The following is a 15,005-nucleotide window of genomic DNA, read 5'->3' on the forward strand; positions in this document are numbered from 1 at the left end:
TCTACCTGGCCAATGCACGTTTATTTGTGTAATATGATCTTATGCAATGCTGGAAACACAAAGTTTTGTTGTAGAAGTTATCTGAGGTCATCAGTTACGTTCACAAAAGGGCAGAAAATTCACCCTGGAGACAGAAAATTCAGCTGGAAGGCATCAACATCCCTTGAGGAAAAACTCAATTCCAGGATTTCAGGACTCTTTTTCCCTCAGGATTTATTTTTTTTTTTTCCAGGGCACATGGAAAAACTGCTTTCCAAACACATCCCATGCACCTCAGGGGCTCCAGGAAGAGCCGAAAGCGGCTGTGCCGGTGTTGCGCAGCAAAGCGCCACTAAGCACGAACTAATTAATTAACATCTAGCGCTAATTGCTGAGAGCCGCGCGCCGTGCGCATGCGCCGGCCCCCGCGCAGGCGCAGAGAGAGCCGCGCCCACGTGACCGCGGGCCGGGGCGGCAATATGGCTGCGCCCATGTACGCGCACGGGGTGGGCCCGGAGCGCCAGGAACGGCCCCGCTGATCCCGGCATGGAGCCGCGGGAGTCCTGGGCGGCCTTGGCGGTGAGTGAGCGGGCCCAAAATATGTTGTTTTACCCGGTGTGCAAGAGCCCGGTCCACAAACAGCGTAGAAGTATTTTTAGGGAATATAACTTATATGTATATATATATATATATATTTATTTATTTATGTGTATATATAATAAATATTATACATATAATATATATTTTATATATCTAATGTGTATAATATTTTTATATATTATATACACATATATCTTTATATATATACACGTATATATTTTTAATATGTATATACACACACACATATATGTCTTATATATATGCGTATATATATTTTCTGTGTGCAGACAGGGTCACTGGCTGGCAAATCCACAACAATGCAGCACTGCCACCACCAGAACTTTTCAGTGTTTCTGCCCTTTGCTGAATAAAAGCATTAATGTTCATTGGTTGCAAGTTGCACAGGTTTTCTTTTTAATTAGTATTGTATCTTCTGTTGGGTAATGGTTCTCTGGCTTGCCATGGCAGCTGATCCACAGGCTCAGTGCTTCTCTTCCTTTTGGCTGGGGGGTTTCTGGGCTGGCAGCTGTGATGTGCCGCTGCTGGAATTGCCTCTTACCCAATGGGAGCTGATGCTGCTCCCTTGAGGAGCTGCCTTTATGAGTTTCTTCCTTTTCTTTGGGGCTCTGCCAGATGTCCGTGTGGCCCAGAAATTCTGCATCCTTTGTGTCTGCCATCAGTGGTACATCCCTCTTCCCAGCATTTGTTACTCTCCCTCTAGGTCTGACATTATTGAAACGTATGCAGCCCTGAAATTCAGCAATTCTGCTGACAAGTGTTTTGGCTTTCGAACACGCGGACGTCACGCAGAGCCTGTTGGGTCCTCTGTTTCAACAATTACATCTCCTTTGTTGTTGATCAGGCTTGAAAGTTCCAAGGCTCTAACATCAAGGAACGTCCTTTCATAGGAAATATTTTACATACTCCACGTTTTGCAGATGGCCTGCCTGAGCATTGCCAGGGTGCTGCGCTGAGGGCTGGCCACAGTTTGTGGCTTCAGCAGCCACTCCAGAGCCACAGGAAGCCCCTGGCCCTGTCTGTGAAGCATTGCCCACCCTAAAAGCTGCTTTTCCAGGTGTGGTCTCAGCAAGGGGTGAAGCCCAGTCAGCACAGCTGGGGACTCCCTTGGAAACCCAGGTTCTCACTGTGGGTTCTGTGTGGAAAATCAGGGATGTGGTGCCTTGGGCTGGTGTGGGGAAAGCTGCAGGAGAGGGGTGTTCAGCTGCCTGCCCCAAATGCTCTGGGGCAGATGGAAGTGAGCACGGGGGTCGTGGCTCCATGTGTTGGAATTAGGTCCTGGTTTTGCTTGATCATTGTGATGGAGTTTATAGGGTCAGTGAATATCCTGAGTTGGAAGGGACCCACAAGGATCATCCATTCCAGCCCCTGGCCCTGCCCAGGACACCCCAACAATCCCACCCTGTGCCCAGGAGCATTGTCCAAACTCTCCTGGAGCTCTGGCAGCCTTGGGGCCATGCCCATTCCCTGGGCAGTGCCCAGCACCCTGTGGGGCAGAGCCTTTCCCTGATCCCCACCCCAACCTCCCCTGGCACAGCTCCAGCTGTTCCTGGGTCCTGTCCCTGATCAGAGAGCAGAGCTTGGAGCTGCCCCTCCACTTCCCTTGGGAGGAAGCTGCAGAGCCCTGTGAGGTCTGATCCTCCTCCAGCTCCTGGTGAAGGTTCTTTTGGTCACCCTGATTGCTGACAGCTGGGGGAGGACTTGTGTTCTAGGTGCCTTATGAACCAAAAGCCATTTCTCTTTTCTGCAGTTGTTGCAAACACACAGCTATTGTCACCCACTGGCAGGTGCTCTGTTAGCTACCTCATGAATTTAAATGACATTTAATATACAGAACTTTGAGAACTTAAAGAAGCAATTAGTAACTTTTGATTCATGTTTTAACAGATGGCCAGATTAAATCTGATTAAATCTGATCAATGCTATTTTGAGCAGATAAGGATTTTGATGAAAAAGAGTGAAGAAGAATCAATGCATTCAAAATAGCCAACTAGATTAAAAGAGTAATTAACTTATTGATTAAACCTTTAGTGGTAGATAGTGAGCACCTCTCTGAATCCTCTGTTACCCTGAAAAAAACTATCAGAGTAACGCACATGTGATTTGTTTTCAGGCAGAGTTAAAAATCTGTGCAGCTGTTTGTTGGGTGCTGATCTATATGAGGTAGCCTTCAAAGTGTGTTTTCTGAGTAGCACTTCATCTAAGTAATGTCTCATAATGGACTAATGTTAACTATTGATGGTGTTTTATTTTCAATCAGTTTTTCTGTTTATTTCAGCCTTTTCCTCATGTTTTTGCGAAATAATTACTTTCTACAATCAGCCATGTCATGGGGTAATTAAAGAAACCCAAAACCCCAGTCATGTAGAAACACAGACAATGGAAAAAGATTGAGCCCTAGTTGAATCAGTTTTTTGGGATTTTGTTTTATGAATTCTTTGGATAAAAATTTTCCCCTTTTCTTTATGACTTTGAAAACTCATTTATTTAATATGATTTCCAGTACCTTAAGGGAGTCTACAAGAAAGTTGGAGACAGCATCTGGTGACAGAACAAGGGGGAATGTCTTCAAACTAACAGAGAGTATGTTTAGATTAGATATTAAAGAAAAATTATTTAGTCTGAGGGTGTAAGGCCCTGGCACAGGGTGCCCAGAGAAGCTGTGGCTGCCCCATCCCTGGAAGTGTTCAAGGCCAGGTTGGACAGGGCTTGGAGCAAGCTTGGATACTGGAAGGTGTCCCTGCCATGGCAGGGGGCTGGAACTAGATCTTTAAGGTCCCTTCCAATGTAAACCTTTCAATGATTTGACCATTTTTTCTTTCTATAGGCTTTTATAAAAATAAAAAAAGAAATGTTTACTTTAGGCTTTGTTTGACAAAGGCAATGAGGGAGTGTGAGCACTTTACATGAAGATGTTTGCTGGAAAAATGTGAGTGTGCTTTCTAGAGATGCCTAAACACTGAGATTGTTTTGAAAATACCTTAAAATGGTTTAATAGTTGTAATATCTGTTACTTTCTTTTGTTGAATCCTCCTTGTTATAGCTGTGGAAGCTGTTGAGTTGTGTGTAAGACTATCAGTTTATAAACTGACCTCAGGAAGGATACAGTCAGCAGTGCTTTGGCTTACACATGCCTCAGTTATTCATCTAAGCACCACTTATGTGAGAATATTAATGTACTTTTGTCCATGGTTTTGTCTTGTAGGCTGGTGGAGTTGCTGGTGTGTGTGTTGACTTGATCCTTTTTCCCCTGGATACTGTAAAAACAAGACTTCAGAGTCCTCAAGGATTTAGGAAAGCTGGTGGTTTTCGTGGCATCTATGCTGGTGTTCCTTCCACTGCAATAGGATCCTTTCCAAATGGTAAATTTTCTTCAGATTATGCTTTGTCTTCTTTAAGTAGTCATTTACGTCACATAGGACATTTGTCTCTGTGGCTTCCTCTCCAATGGGTGTTGGATTCTGTGAGTCCATGTCCAGCTGTGAAGAGCAGTTTCTGGAACCCTCAGGGGTCTGTGCTGGGACCAATTCTGTTCAATATTTTTATTGATGACATGGATGAGGGAATTGAGTCTTTCATTAGTAAATTTGCAGATGACACTAAGCTGGGAGCTTGTGTCGATTTACCGGAAGGAAGAAGGGCTCTGCAGAGAGACCTGGATCGGTTGGATGGATGGGCAGAGTCCAGTGGGATGAAGTTTCATAAGCCCAAGTGCCGGGTACTGCATTTTGGCCGCAATAATCCCCTGCTATGCTATAGGCTGGGGACGGTGTGGCTGGACAGTGCCCAGGCAGAAAGGGACCTGGGGGTGCTGGTTGACAGTCGGCTGAATGTGAGCCAGCAGTGTGCCCCGGTGGCCAAGAAGGCCCACGGCACCCTGGCCTGTATCGGGAATAGTGTGGCCAGCAGGAGCAGGGAGGTCATTCTTCCGCTGTGCTCTGCGCTGGTGAGGGCACACCTCGAGTGCTGTGTTCAGTTCTGGCCCCTCAGTTTAAGAAGGACGTTGAGGTGCGTGAGCGCGTTCAGAGGAGGGTAACGAGGCTGGTGAGGGGCTTGGAACACAAGCCCTATGAGGAATGACTGAGGGAGCTGGGGTTGTTTAGCCTGGAGGAAAGGAGACTCAGAGGTGATCTTGTCGCTCTCTACAACTTCCTGAAGGGTGGTTGTAGTCAGGTGGGGTTGACCTCTTTCACCAGGCAGCAACTGACAGAACCAGAGGACACAGTCTCAAGGTGCGTCACGGGAAATATGGGTTGGATATTAGGAAAAAGTTTTTTACAGAAAGGGTGATAAAGTACTGGAATGGACTGCCTGGGGAGGTGGTGGAATCACCGTCCCTGGATGTGTTTATAAAAAGACTGGATATGGCACTCGATGCCATGATCTAGTTGAGGTGCTAGGGCATGGGTTGGACTCGATGATCTTGAAGGTCTCTTCCAACCCAGACATTCTGTGAATTCTGTGAATTCCAGCATTGAGCAAACTGGAGTGAAGGCTGCTGCAGGTTTGCTCTGAAAAGCAACCCTAATTCCTTGGAAGTATTCCTGGATATAAGCTTGTCCTACAGGAGCACACTAAAGCATTTCTGGGTGCTGAGAAGGGCTTGAGTCTTGCTTGTCCTGCTTGCCACAGTCCTGGACTCTTTTGTCATGACCCACTCTTTCTTGGCACTGGAAGTGAATGGAATTTCAAAGTGCCTGAGCACTGCAGGTGTTTGAGTTAATTGCCCTGGGGATGCTCTGCCCATCTCCCTGAAGCAGCAACTGCTTAAATTGTAAAGACATCAGGAATACTTTTGAAACTAAGGCTTTACAAAAGTAGATACTTTTAGTCCCTGCAGAGAAAAGGTTCTGAAATTCCTGATGCCTTTGTCCATTTTGTCTTTGTAGGGAGGGATGAAAAAACAGCAATCTGTGCTGTAGGATGTAAATGTTAGGAGAACTTTGCTGACAAATCCACTGACACCTTCAGATGTTTGATGTCCTTCATAAGGTGATATAAAAAAATTCAGTTCTTTATCTTGGCTGCTCTGTTATCTCCTTTTGAGGTGATAAGCATCTTTTGATTAGTAGAAGGCAATTCACATGGCCCTTCTCTACAATTAAAATCTGTTCCCCCGCAAGACATGTCATTTTTTTCAGTATTTACATCTCCAAAATCTGCACTGTAGTTTTATCTTTCCAACGTATGACTGAGAACTGAAATTATCTTTAGGAAAAGGAATAACCCTTAAGGTGTAAGTGCCTTTGTAGTTGACTGTTGCAGTAAATAAACAGCTCAAGTTGCTGTGCTCTATTTAGTTTTGTGCATTTCTTGTTCACTGCACAGAACTTTTACAAATCCTTCAGAAGCTTGGAAAAAAATTTATGGAGCTCAGTTCAAAATATTTAACTGACAATAGTTAAGAAGAAGTTATTAATAAACTGCTACTGAAACAGTTTTGCACATTGCAGGATAACAGAATCAATTTATGTATTATCAATTTATGCTTTTTGGGGTTGTTTTTCTTTTCAATAATCAACTGATTTGTTTGTTTTTCCCTTCCTCCCCCTACTCAAAAAAAGGACCATTCATTTAGTTCAACCAAGAGGCAGTCCCTCTACCTATGGATATGGAAGATACCAGTTTTTCAAAATGTGCTGGACATCCATGGCTAATTAACACATCTTTCTGTAGCTCACTACAAAACGGTGGCCTGGAGTCCTGACACCTTCGATATTAATGGGAAGTTTGCCAGGGGTAGCCAGAAGCATAAGCTTCTGAAGGAATTCTCTTACAGATTCTGTTGATACTATTTTGGTGTAAAAATCTTACAGCCCTGTGATGGAGGAGCAGTGCAATGATTGCATGTATCCTTGAATTTCAGCTGCTGCTTTTTTTATCACCTACGAGAACGTGAAATCCTTGCTGCCCCATGGATCTTCATCTTATTTGTCCCCTGCAACACACATGGTGGCTGCCTCCCTTGGGGAAGTGGTAAGCAGGAAATTCATCTGTTGTGTGTCCAGGGGAGGGGAGGAAACCACTCAGTTATGGAAACTCGGGTTTGGTGTCATATCTTGTGGCAGTTCTTACAGCAGCCTGGTTTCTCGCTGTTGGCACAGTGCCTTGGGGCTGGGTGTTGAGCTCTTAACACCCCATGCTGTTCCTGCCAGCCCTGGCCACCTCTGCTCTCCTGGTTTTGGCACAGTGTGTCCTGGCCCTGCACTGATAGAATGGGGTGCAGGTTGTCTCTGCAGGTTTGAGGAAAGGAAACGGGCTGTATGGAAACAAGCAGGCTTTTCTGGCTCTTTTGCAACTTAAGCTTAGCTGATGGCATGGTGCAGAAAAATCTGTTGTGTTTGTGGTTCCATATTCTGCTTTTATCAACTGACTTTCTAATTTTCTTTCCTGTGGGGGCTTAGCTTAGCTAAGCTACCAGGAGAGTGGAGATGCCATTTATTTCAGCTGAACACCAGGTGCCTCACTACTACAGCAGCACAGCCTGGCTATTTCCCATGGGAAGCAGCTCAGCTCTCCCTGCTCTCTGTGAGATCAGCTTTGACACCCAAGTAATTTTTATTCTTCTGTGGAAATATTACTGATTAGATTGAATGAGATTTAGCCAGGAAACTTAATTTAACATACCAAGTACATGAAGATAGAAGAGTGCAGCACCTATTACCACTCTGGTAGGGGTAGATAGGAGGTGATAGAGGTAGGGCTGGGTGGGATTTCTTTGTGTTGCTGCCTCAGGTGGATTCTTTCTGAGCTTGGTTAGAGCCTGTGCCATCAGGTTGTAACTTCTAACTTAAGGCAATGCACAGAACTTATTTCCATGAAGATTCTCTAAAGGCTATTAAAAATCAGCATGAGGTTCTTTACCACCAATGCACAGCCCTAAAACTCCTTGTTTGCCTGATGTGTCTTAGAACAGCAGATCCAGGAGGTGTTTTGAGCTTCTCAAGTGCTATTGCAGAATCAAGCAAAATGACAATGGGGCTCGTGAAGAGAGCACTTTGCAAAAAAATCCACCAGAAGAAAAAGTCTCTTCTCTGTGGAACAGGTTGTTCATGGTACACTCCCTGTGCCTGTGAGGATCCTGTGAGAAAATTACAGCCCAGTAATTGAATCAGAAGTAGCCAAAGGCCAGTTGGCTACAAATGACTCCTTCCACCAGAGCCTGTCGCCATTTGTTCCCTGTGCTGGTCTGTGACCTTTACGGCTCAGGCACTTGCTGCTTTCATGCTGGGGCTGGCAGAGGTGGTGAGCACAGGTAAATGCTGTGCTGCAGGGCTGTCTCACATGCTCTGGCTGCTCTAAGGCCAGAGAAATGTGTAATGGTAGCCACTGAAATGGCAGAGTGGCTTTATGGTGTGGGAATTACAATGCTGTAACAGCCATTTTCCACCTCATTTTCCTGTTTTTGATAGCTTTACTTCCCCTCTTGGAGTGATGGTGTGAGGAGAGAACTAAGCTCTAAAATAACTGATATTTAATATTTAGAGATTGATATTTAGAGATTTGCTACAACAAATGTGTAATAAAATACCACAAATCAAGACCTTCTCATGTATGTTTTATGTAAAGTCTTAGTTGAGCAGTAGAAATATATAAACTAGTCCAAATTGCATCAGGGAGAAAGTTATAATTACAGTTTTATTGATTAGTCATTAAGTTTCAATCAGGGCATAACCACTGGGACTATTATTTTGTCAGTAGTTTTTTTGATAATATGTACTTTTTTTCCATTTTATACTGCATGATTTAAATTGCTTTTACATGTGAAGCATTAAGCCAGAGACTGTCATGTTAAGATTCTTAAGGCATGTCTTTGCATTTCCACACTGTTTTTTTGCAAAACAGAGAAATTAGAATTTAGAGCAAGAAAGTGTTGATGCATTTCTAGCTTTGCTGTTCCTTCACTGGTGAGTATAAATGAGTCAGATACCTTCTGGTGCATCAATAAAATGTGAGTATGTGCAAATCTTAAACGTGTTTTTGTGCTGACTAATCTGTGTTTTGAATGTGACCTGTTAAAAGTAATAAAATAGGTAAAGAGGAAGAGATACAAAGGTTGCTTCAAGATATGATAAAATATATGTGAGAAATTTGTCAAATGGGAACTTTTAGTTTTATAACAGCCACTCTCCTGTATTGTTTACAGGCTGTGGAAATTTACAGGAGAAACAGTCCCCAGGAACTGGTTTGGTCCATTTTTCCAGTTCCAGGCTGGGAGAGACAAAGTCAAGCAATAAAAAGGCAGGGGTTGTACAGTGTTTGTTGGTTTTTTTCTTTTCCTTTTAGGCAGGAGGAATATTGAAAGCTAATCTCATCTTCCAGAGTGAGATAAAGAAAAGTACATGCAAAATCTGACCCTGTTAAGCATAATTATTTTTTCCTACAACTGAATCTCGCTGTATAGGGACGCTAACTATCCCATAATATATTAAAAACTGCTTACAAAGGCACATCCAAAACTCCAGAGGGCAGATACACGTTGTATCATTTCATCAAGGAAGGAGAAGGTTGAAGGATACATGAGTTGCCTATGGGGGAAAAGCCCTTATTACACCACTGGTGTAACTGAAATCTGGAGATAGAAAACACACTTACTGCATCCAGGACTTTGGAATTTTTCATCTTGACTCTGCTTTGCCCTGGATGTTTAGTCTGCCTGTATCTTTACAGTGAGCTGCCAAATGTGCTTGGAAAACATGATATCATAGGGAGTGGAAAGGAAAACCAGATGTTCTGAAATTTTAATATGCTAAGGTGGTGCAAGTAACTCTGAGAAGGAGCAGCATTTTTTAGCTCCTACTGCCCATTTTCAGTAGTAAGCAGGTGTGTCTTGCAGGGTCAGAGTTAACTGTACAGATTTTTTAATGTCAGTATAATATGCATGTGTGTATTAATTACAAGCAATTTTGATGAATAGAAGTTCCCCCTCAGAGCCTGTCCCACCAGGCTCCTGCAAATGTGGTTTTATGGGACAAGTTTAAGATTGTCCCTGTTTGACCAATGAGGTTTCACTCAGGAGTGCTGGATTCAGCACAGCTAATTTGGATTCAGCACAGCTAATTTGGATTCAGCACAGATAATTTTACATCCCACTGGCTTTTCCATGGAGGTGAGAATAAAGTCGTTTGGCACACATTCCAGAGAAGGGAGCGGACAACAGCCCTTTCCCAACTAATATTTAGATATTGTTATGGTTACAGTATGAGCTTTGCAGGATATTAGTGAAAGTTTTGGGTTGTTGCCTGTAAATTGTGGGTTCACTCTTATCTTTCTGACCTTTTGTTCTTGATTGGCTGGTTTTGATGACACTGTCTTTCTTTTTTTCCCCCTGTTGTGCAAGACAGCAAACTACCTTGACTTTCAGAGAGGAAGTGTGGGGGAGGACTGAGGACCAGCATGGGAGGGAGATGTCCTGTTCTTTTGGCAGCTGGTGGGAATGACCGTGCTCTGGATCTTCACCAGCTGAGGTCATTGAGCTGCTTTTGTCCTTGTGCAAGTTTCTAGAGTACTTCGGGATTAAAAGTCTGGAGATGTGAAAAGCTCAAAAATGTGTCACTTCAGTGGGGAGAGGGGATCATGTGACTCCACAGGGCAAGGTGAGGACAGGTATTTCAAGGTGAAATTCCAAGCTCACTTGGAATTCCAGTGCGTTACAACTTGAGGGACTTCTGTGATAAGAGCAAAGTGTGTGGTTCATCTATGATTAATATCTGACCCTTCATATTAATAGCTTTGGAATTTTTTAATCTGCTGTTGGGATGTATCAAATAGGAGAACTTCTTAATGCAGGATTTATCTTCCTGGGGAATTCTCATTTACCCTTCTCTTCTAGTATGAACTTGTTTCTTAGAAAAAGCAAGCTCAAATGCAAGCAAGTTTGCAGTTTTACAAATCATGATTCTGTAAAATGACACTTTAAGTGTGCTTTTAATTCAAATAAAAGAGGAAAGTGTATGTTTTACCTTATTTTATGCTTGTGGGGTTTTTTTTTTTCCTGCCTAAAAAGAGGCATTCTAAACATGATGGACAACACTCTTCTCTACCTCTGTCCACAAATCACCCACTTCATCCCTCTGCCCTGGCACATTGCGTGGAACAGCAAGCAAACTGGTTTCAGTTTAAGAGAAGAGTGGGAATCTCCAAGTGTATTGGTGTGAATTCCAGGAGACTAACTGGCTAGGTCAGAGAAGAAAGTTGTTATTAATGCCTGTTGTGAGGAAAAGGCAGAAGCATGAGTCAGACAAATGGAGTAGTGTAGAGTAATGGAATGCAGAGTAATGGAATGAAAATCTCCAGCAGGATAATTGGCCAGGGTTTTACAGCATGGTAAGCTCTGGAAGATCAGCTTGCAGGAGCCCAATCTAACAGAGACAAGACAGCCACTTAGATCAGACATTAAATTAAAATTTTAGGTATTTCAAATTCTAGAACTTGCCATGTTGGAAGATGTGACTTTTCAGTTCAACAGGAAAATTGGGCACTCTAGGGAGAGCTGATTTCAATTCAGCAAAGAAGCAATAATGTACTTATGTCTAGACTTTGGGCTAATGGCTTTGACTATTGTAGCTATCCCTTTTCTAGAAACTGAACTAAGAAATGGACAAAACTGTTCTGAATTTTGTGCTTTGCATCCTATCTCCTCTCAACCAGTGTGGCGTGTGCTGGCAGATCATAGTATTCATAAGTAGTGTGCAAATGACAGCAGTCAAAGTGTGATGGGACCTCTTCCACAATACTGAAACTTTTTTTTCTATTTTCATTGATCAGTGCCTGTCATTTTAGCTGTGACTGTGCCTTTTGTGCTGTGCAAATCTGGCTGCACACAGGCTTTAAGAAAGGGAATACTCTGACCCTGGCAAGATGAGCAGTGGTGGGGAGTGCAGCAATGTAGGTGGTCTTCTGAATTAATCGTGGTGGGGTTTGAAATATTCTTAAATTAATCTATGTGAGGTCAGGTCTGCAGTACAGATGCGGTAGGATTTTTGCCAAATCCTTATGCAGAAGCAGTGGTTAGGAGATGTTGGGAAGGTGAGACTGCTGCCTTTGAGAGGTAGCGGAGAAAGAACAGAGAACGGATGGAAACTCGGAGCAGCGGTTGGGAATTGGTTGTAAATAAAGATGAATGGGGGCATGAATCCACAAATGCTGCCAACAAATTCATCATGCAATTAGAGGCTAAAACAGCACATTAAGAACTGTCAAATCCCTAGCCAGCCACCCATGCTGATCTTCTCTTGTATGCTCCATGCTAACTGCATCTTCTTCATCAGCTGCTCTCCCCACCCTGCTTTGTGTTACCCGCTCGGTTCAGGGCTTAGAGAACATGCTGCTTTGCAGTACAGCTGGATGGTTGTCATGTCTTTTGATCACAGGGCTGATAATCAGTTGATTTAGAAGTATTTGTAGCTCAGAGTGTCTTCAGAGGAAAGCAAATTGGGATTAAAAAGTTGTAAGTGAGAAGTAAATAATTTAAAAGTATTTCCTGATGGATTGCCTGACTTACTGTACCAGTCAACTTTGGAAATGTTTGAGACACTTTGGAATAAACTTACCTTAACCACTGTTCTATGCAGAGTTTGTCAGGAATAACTCTGAATAGCTCCATATGTGGACAAGCTCATAATTCTTTAAGTGAAAAGGCTGAAGGAAAGAGTAAGGGATCAATTAAAGGAAAAATACTTAATAAAATACAATGTAGTTGAAATTTCCATGTTCTGGGCCAATGTAACCCCAAGAGAGTGAGCAAATTGCAAAATACTAGTCTTCTTTCAACAGGAGACTTAATGTGTTTTCAGAAAATACTGCCTGTGTTCTCTTGCCTGGAATCTCATTACTGTCTGTCCTCCTGTAACACAGCCTGACCCCACTTGGCTGCTTGGAAACAGTTTTATGCTGGATGGGATGCACCACACCACTTTTGCTGAAAGAACGGTTTGGCTGCTGGATTTAATGAGTTTCTTAAGCCTTTTAAAATAAATTTAACAGACTTTCATGGTGAAAGTGTTGCTGGAATAGATTGGATCATGCAGATGGTTCTATACATTGACTTAAGGGTCTTTTTTTCTTAGGTTTTAAGGATTTCTGTCTTTAAATATGGTAGTAATTTATGATTCAAGCATCCACCAGGTTAAGGAAGATTTTTTTCAAGTTATTCAGCTGCCTGATTTTACTGCTTGAGTTAAACCAACTGCTTGTGATTGTACTGAGGAACTTCAAAATCTCTGGGACGCAGTTTGTGCTGGGGTACAAGAGGTGTGTAACATCAGGCTACTTCTGGTAAGTTTTGGGTCTAGTTTTAAAAAGGAAACAAAACTCTACATTGTTTAAATGTTAAAAGACCAATTGATTTATGCAAAGCACATAAACTGTCAAAATATCTGCAGTGAGAAGTACTTCTGCAAAGAAGTTTTTACAGACTTCACAAACTTTCCCTGTTCTCTGCCTGTCAGCTGATGTAACTGGAGTAAGAGTTTCTCCTTGCTGTGAGCAGAGCTTGGCACAAATTCCCACTGCTGGAGGACAAAAGTTTTGTGAGGTGTATCTGACATGGCTAAAGGAAAGGGAGGCAAGGGACCCACAGCAGGGTTTGCTGGGAATGGATCTGGGCAATTGAACAGCCATGTGTGGGGAAGGAAATCTGAGAGGGGCCGAAGCCCAGTAGTCCTGAGAGGGCTCCTGAAGTGATGGATGAGGGGCCAGCTGGGGATTTCAGGCAGCTGAGGTGAAAAGGCTCAGCCAAGATGGCCATTGTGAAGGAACAAGTGTGTGGTGGTACAGATGATGGCTCTGAAGCAGGAAGGAGGCAGCTCTGGGAAGGAATAAAACAGAGCTGTCCTAGATTTGAAAATGACAGGACGAAATAAATCTGCAAAACAGCTCTGCAGATTCCAGGTAAAGTCATCTAAGGTGGGAACGTGGAAGAAGTTGAAAGTGTTTGTGCAGAAACTCCAGTTTTCCAAATGCTTGTGACATTTGGTCCCTGTGAATGGTCTCATCTCTGAAATTAGATGTTGTTAAGCTCTGGGAGGTGCTGAGATCTGAGGGATCTTGCTGGGTGAGATTGTTCTTTAAAGAAATGTTTCCTACCAGCATACAGGGGAACTGCAGTTAAATTAATGAAGACCTTGTTGTGTCAGTCAGGGAAAAGATGGGACAAAGAGCTTGGCATTGTCTAAACTTTCCCATCCAGAGCCCATTAGTCAAAACTTGTTCTCTCCATGGGGTTTAAATTAGGAGTGGAGTCACCTGTTGATGACCCCAGCAGCTTTACACAGGACTGGATTTCACTGTGCTGGAAGGACACTCTGTGCTGTGTGTGGGGAAAATGAGATTTAGCATATTCTGAGGCTTTGTGCTGAAGGTGAACACTTTCCATGGGGCTGGCGTTTAAAGACAGTGGACAGTACATGTAGGGGGCAGTTTCTGTCATCCCTGGAGGCAATTCCCTCATTAAAACAGGAGTTAACACTTCCATTCTGGATTAGCTGTGCTCTAGCAGCTAGCACAGCCTGCTGACAAGCACATGGAAGGACTTCTTCACAACTGCAGTTGTGACCCCCAGTGAATTACTGACCAGAGAAACTGGTATTTTTGTTCTGTCTTGCTCAAAAGGGCAGCAGTTATTTAGATGAAGGTTTATTAGTGGTTGAAATGTTTTGGGTCTGTGATTGCAGCAGTTCAGATGCTCTGTCCAAGGAATATATGAAACCATATATATTGATATGAGTATATTTTGTATTCCTCCTCTTTCCTGCTCGTTTTCCTGGTGGTGGGAAGGGTGAGGCAGTTCATCTTCCATCTGCAGCTCACAGCTCATGCTCCCTGCTAGCTAATGTTTCCAACCCCAGAGCTGTGACCACAGTTAGAAGCAGTTATTTGGGGGATGAAATACTTTGCTAATCTCATGATGTTGCATTCCTTTTTCCCTTCTGTTGAAGAGGGGCATCCCAGGGAGAGTTGAAGAACCAAGCATAAATTTACAGGGTTTGGAGAGGCATGGGAAGCTGCAGCGCTGAATTCAAGTTTTGTTGAGAGCCTTTGATATGAACCAAGAGGGAAATTTCCCCTTTATTCTCCAGATCCAAAGGAAATCAGTGCAATTTGAGATATTTCAATTTTAAACTTGCCTATTATTTTAATGATTCAGTTATCTGTGAAAGGGAAAAGGATGTTTTTCATGTTTTAGATTAAAAATAGTAACTTCCTACTTAGAAGGGAGCATTTGACATAGAAAGTGAGACATTCAGATTATGACATATTAACCTATTTTTAGAAGTAGCATTTTTTTTAATATTAGAAAACCCCCAGAAACAGAACACGCAGAAAACCAGCAACAAAGCAAACTTGAGCTCCAAGGTAGCTTTTGTCTGCAGCAGTATATTCAGGGCTAATGCAGGTTATACTTAAAA

At 43.0% G+C, this 15,005-nt stretch overlaps 1 protein-coding gene across 5 annotated transcripts in view; it reads left to right on the forward strand.

Annotated features, from left to right (window-relative positions):
* Positions 1 to 459: 459 nt before the first annotated feature.
* Positions 460 to 15,005, forward strand: part of SLC25A26 (solute carrier family 25 member 26) — an 86,828-nt gene continuing 72,282 nt past the window's right edge. For 4 of the 5 annotated variants that reach the window (XM_068202201.1, XM_068202205.1, XM_068202203.1 and 1 more), the window contains exons 1-3: positions 460 to 558; positions 3,803 to 3,959; positions 6,464 to 6,573. In XM_068202201.1, coding sequence (XP_068058302.1) covers positions 526 to 558; positions 3,803 to 3,959; positions 6,464 to 6,573 — 300 coding nt within the window. In that variant the 5' untranslated portion in view covers positions 460 to 525. Of the gene's footprint in view, positions 559 to 3,802; positions 3,960 to 6,463; positions 6,574 to 13,160; positions 13,489 to 15,005 lie in introns of those variants that run through there. The other variant, XM_068202206.1, reaches the window with a different exon arrangement.

Source organism: Anomalospiza imberbis, chromosome 11 (assembly GCF_031753505.1).
Source record: "Anomalospiza imberbis isolate Cuckoo-Finch-1a 21T00152 chromosome 11, ASM3175350v1, whole genome shotgun sequence".
Classification (NCBI taxonomy): domain Eukaryota; kingdom Metazoa; phylum Chordata; class Aves; order Passeriformes; family Viduidae; genus Anomalospiza; species Anomalospiza imberbis.